A 4,939-nucleotide genomic window follows, 5' to 3' on the forward strand; every position below is an offset into this window, starting at 1 on the left:
GGCAAAAATGTCAAATGTCCTCACCCACTGGTCTGCAGCTGTTCAGTGGTCCCATTTAAACAGAACTCCAAAGGACGGTCCTTCAACTCTTCCTGCTCCACACACTCTGAGCTGTTCTCTGGTCGGTAATACCCAAAATCACTGCAACACAAAGCTGTGTCATTTCTACACTAATGCACTGTTGAATGCAAAAAGCTGAAGATTCATTGAACTGTCAAATATGCAAATAAGATAAGATAGATCAAATTTAGACTATATGGACAAAAATATTGGGTCACACTTGTTTATCACTGTATTCCAGTATTTTATTCAGTCCCACTGGTGTAGAAAATCAAACACCTAGCCATGCAGTCTACATTTACACATTTGTGGAAGAGTGATCTCACTGTATTTGAGAGTGGTACTGTAATAGTCAGTTCAGAAAATTTCTTCCCTTCTAGACATTCCACGATCACATGTAAGTGATATTATTGCAAAGTGGAAGCAATTAGGAACCACAGCAAGTCACAGGTACAGTTACAGACTGGATGTTGAGGTGTAAAAGTCACCAATGTTCTACTGACTAAATAACTGCACAGGTCCAAACCTCTTCTGTCATTAACATCAGCACAAAAGCTGTGCGCTGGGAGCTTCATGGCAGCTGATCAGCAGCTACATGCAAGCTTTACATCCCCAGGAGCAATCCAAAGCATTGGATGGAGCACGTTGTCACTGGACTCTGGATCAGTAGAAACATGTTCAGTGAAGATAAATCTAAATGCTTCAGCTTACCAAGATATTTTTGAAAATTCTCTCCTTACAGCTTTGTGGGAACAGTTATGGAAAACCCCCTTCTTTCCAGGATGACTGTGCGCCTGTGCACAAAGCAAGGTTTATAAAGACATGGCTGGATGAGTTTGGTGTGGAAGAATTTGACTGGTCCAGACAGAGCCCTGACCTCAAACCCATTGAACACCACCTTTGGGTTGAACTAGAAAAGAGATTAAAAGCCAGGTCCTCTTTACCAACATCTGAGCTTATAAATGCCATTCTGGATGAATGGGCAAAAATTCCCACACACATTCCAAAAATGCTGTAGAAAGCCTTCCCAGAAGAGTGGAAGCTGTTATAGCTATAGTCCAACTTCATATTAATGCCTTTGGAATTAGAAATGGATGTCATAAAGGTTCCTGTGGGTTTGATGTGTACGTGTTCCAATACTTTTGTCCACATAGTGTATTTTGAACTAGTAGAGACGGAATAGCAGAATAAATAATGTGTTGAAGGAAAAAGTCATGCATAAAGAGCATTTCTACAAATATAATGTATACCCCACAATCTTCTTATGTAAAAATCAAAATCCAGTTTCAAGAATACCATAATAAAGTCACAAGTTCATCTATTACACCAATCACTTGCACAAAAGGAGATGAAGTGAACAAGGAGATACCAGTGATAATCATCCATTGTACATGGACAGGGGGACAGCCTCTTGGTGACTGCATAGTCCCTCCCGTTCCAGCAAACAGAGCCTTTCCTCAGGCGTAAGAAGGTCTCTTTATAGCCCAGCAAACAGCCATCATTAGAACCAGTGGTGTCTGAAGAGTGAGCCAGCCACTGCACGTAGTCTCCTTCTGTGCCTGCAAAAGCAAACACGCACATTATCATAGTGAAAACACACTTGCTGTAATGCTGCACAAACATCGCCATCCTCTGTGCCTTACTCACAGTCTCTGGTGAGGAGCTTCCTGAAGTCTATAGTGATCACCACCCATTTACTGAAGTCCTTCCTGTAGCCCCACAGGCTGACGTTCATGGAGCGAGAGCCAGGCTCACTGTCCATGCCACTGAAGTGAAGTGGGTCATTGGTGAAGTTATATGTATGCCAGCACTGTCCTTCATCTGTGGAAAACCTGACGGGTGGTTAAAAAAAACATTAGCTGCAAAAGTGACGCACACAAACACTTACATATATGTCACAAAATGCTAGACAGTGTTTAACAGTTGTTCGCACTTTATCTGGCTGACAGGTAAGTTAGTATGCTCCACAGCCACCAGCAGGCCTCCTGAGTCCAGTATAGCATAATGATGGGGTCCCTTGAGGGCCAACATCCATGAGTAGCCCCCATCATCAGACACATACACATCAGGGAAAAGAACTGACTCTGCATCTTCAACACTGCCTGGAGAAAAGGGAGGGAGACTATCGAAACATTCAGTAAAACTGATTGCACTGAAAGAATTTGGTGGCTTGGTGTGTCTTACCGTGGGCCAGAATGAGGCCCACTGCACTGGGCTGTGAGAGAGGAAGCATGGGGACGTTCATCTTCATGGTGGTGCTGTAGGAGGCGTGGATGTGTAGCCTGCACTGTAAAGACACAGTGATGAAAACAATGTTTACACACTGGCTCGTACTGAGAAATTAAATCCGTTTGAAAGAGTTCATTTTGGGGCGTTACAAGAGGTCACATGCGACCACATCCTAATAAAAATATACTCTAATACTTGTGTCTGTGTGTCTCACTCTGTTAGGTCTGTTGGTAGAGGTGTCAGTGTTACAGTGGCTGTTCTCTGGTCTGCGCAGCCTCTGCCACTTTGCTCCTTGGTCATAGGTGATTACAGTCTCCACTGTGCCATCTGCAAAACAAACATGACGGATTCAAAATTCACTTAAATTCCTAGCAGAAGATAATTTTCACATTTTCTACATTTAACTAGTGTGTTAACTGACCGTCTGCGAGCACACTGGTCATGTAGACGCCCCTGAGTGAATGGATGACAGTGAAGTCAGTGTCACTTCCTGTGGTTGTGTAGAGGTGGCGCTCCAAAGACTTGGAGAACACAGTTCCTCTGTCATCTGACACATAGATGGTTCCAACACCAGAGTCTGCCCCGCACAGAACACACATCTGGATTATACACTTGGATATGTTAACTGATAGCAGAAGAGAAGTCATCATCAGCACCAGTTCTTACCACCGGGGTCATCCACGTGCATGAAGATCACGTCCTGATTGGCTGCCAGGATGGAATAAAACTGCTCGTGGGTGACTGTAGGAAGCTGAGCAATGTTCCACGTCTCGCCGCCATCTACTGAGACGTGGATCATACGCTCTGTACTCTGTCACACACACATTCACAGACACAATTACTGCACAGAAGGTGTATTTATGCTACTTTTAGTGGGAATCATTACACCAAAATCCAGGCACCTGTATGACACGGTTGGTTATACAGTATATGCTCATCACCTACACCCCGTATTATTAAAGACACCCAGTCTGTCTCTTTTATTTGCCTTTATACCAGACATTAAAACATTAAATTCTACATGAAATATGTGAGTTCAAGGAGTGTGAGTAAATTCCTCTGCATGCATGGCTTATACTGTATTCCCAGTCAAGCAAAGCATCGTTGGAAATACGTTTATAAAACTGTGCTTTTATCTTGAAAGCTAAGCCAGGAGGAAGATGTAGATGGCCTTTCAACTTTGTGTGAGCAGATCATCATCTTATGAATGTGGGCCAGGCCAACTCCAGATACAGTCACACTAAACAAACTGCATTCCAGTCACAATCCAAGCATTTACACTACAAGCATGCGATTTTGAGTAGAGACAAGCTATAAATAATATTTATAAGACAACTAATAATAATATATAGCACGTAAAATCAAATATTTTAATATCCATGCAGGAAAAAGATCGTTTTAAAAGACAATAAAGTCATAATGTAAAGTGCATTATAAATAAAGATGCTATGCTATGCTATAAAATTAAAGAGCAGATGACTCTTTGCCAGAGAGATGTATTGTATAATAAATAGTTATTGCATGAGGTATGAAAGATTTCCTGTATCTGTGTTTAGTTACCCAGATAGGATATCCAGATACAGACTGAACATTAATGCCAGATGTCACAAACTATTTGAACGCTTTAAGTGAGAAGATGTATTTTTGTTTTGCAAACTGAGTAAAGAAAGCATAGAAAGAAGAAGAAGAAGAAGAAAATGGGTGTACAAATAAACAACTACACCCAATGCCACTAAATACACAGACTGCAAAAATGCAATGTCTGTTCACAAAACAAACACACTCTGCTCTTAAAGAATAAAGGTACAAAGGCGCGCGCACACACAGACGTACCGTGCCAGTCATGATGGAGGCGAAAACAAATCTTCCTCCAAGTACAAATGAGTAAACTCTCGTTGCAATGGTGTGGAAACTTTTACCGTAGTCGAATGTCTTTCGTAGATGTAACATGCCTTTGTCATCTGACAGAAAAAAAAAGGTGAAGTTAGTGGAAGTATCATTGAACGTGTTAATATAGCGCTTTACCCACATAAAGTGGGGATACATATCTCTGCTGCTTTAATAAGTCTGTTAAAGGAATGGATTGAGTTGCACATAGATGGAATTTCTTGATTGGAAATAAATCATGAAATAAATACTGAAATACGAGAAACTTTTTATACTGTGTGGATCTATTCGTGTGTAAGAATCAATTTGGTTTAGACTGCCAAGTTGAAAGTAACTCATGACTGTCAACAACAAGGCACAACTTTTAAGGAACGATAAACCTGGGTCCGCGTTCGGATACGACACATTCAGGTGGTGTGGATTCATAAAAGGAGTGCATGTCTGAAAGGGCTTCTGTGGAGGGATGGTGTTATCTTCACTTACTGCATGATCCGTTGTTGTTTGTGGTAAAGTAGATGCTATTCTTTGGACCCCTGTGTGTGAGAAAAACAAACCATAATCGGGTAGAATCAGACGGCGGAGGGAAAGATCTAATTGCGCTAACATTGTTTAACATCTGTAAATCAAATGTAGATCCACTTTTGGAATTTATATAAATTGCAGATTATGGTTATGGTTTTAAAGTGCTGGTGTGAGCAAGGCAGACATCAACCCTGGTTACCTTGGTTACCCCCCCCCACACACACACACACACACACACACA

General features: G+C 41.5%; 1 protein-coding gene across 1 annotated transcript in view; it reads right to left on the reverse strand.

The window, feature by feature from the left end:
* LOC102291716 (sortilin) overlaps positions 1-4,939 on the reverse strand; it is an 18,520-nt gene that overhangs the window by 5,467 nt on the left and 8,114 nt on the right. Inside the window, exons 7-16 of the mRNA XM_005924671.3 lie at positions 4,660-4,709; positions 4,123-4,250; positions 2,956-3,100; positions 2,711-2,866; positions 2,504-2,616; positions 2,245-2,347; positions 1,994-2,162; positions 1,708-1,892; positions 1,430-1,619; positions 25-141 (exon numbers count right to left, since the gene is read on the reverse strand). Coding sequence (XP_005924733.1) covers positions 25-141; positions 1,430-1,619; positions 1,708-1,892; positions 1,994-2,162; positions 2,245-2,347; positions 2,504-2,616; positions 2,711-2,866; positions 2,956-3,100; positions 4,123-4,250; positions 4,660-4,709 — 1,356 coding nt within the window. The remainder of the gene's footprint in view (positions 1-24; positions 142-1,429; positions 1,620-1,707; positions 1,893-1,993; positions 2,163-2,244; positions 2,348-2,503; positions 2,617-2,710; positions 2,867-2,955; positions 3,101-4,122; positions 4,251-4,659; positions 4,710-4,939) is intronic.

Source organism: Haplochromis burtoni, unplaced genomic scaffold (assembly GCF_018398535.1).
Source record: "Haplochromis burtoni strain Fernald_Lab_line unplaced genomic scaffold, NCSU_Asbu1 Contig_79, whole genome shotgun sequence".
Classification (NCBI taxonomy): domain Eukaryota; kingdom Metazoa; phylum Chordata; class Actinopteri; order Cichliformes; family Cichlidae; genus Haplochromis; species Haplochromis burtoni.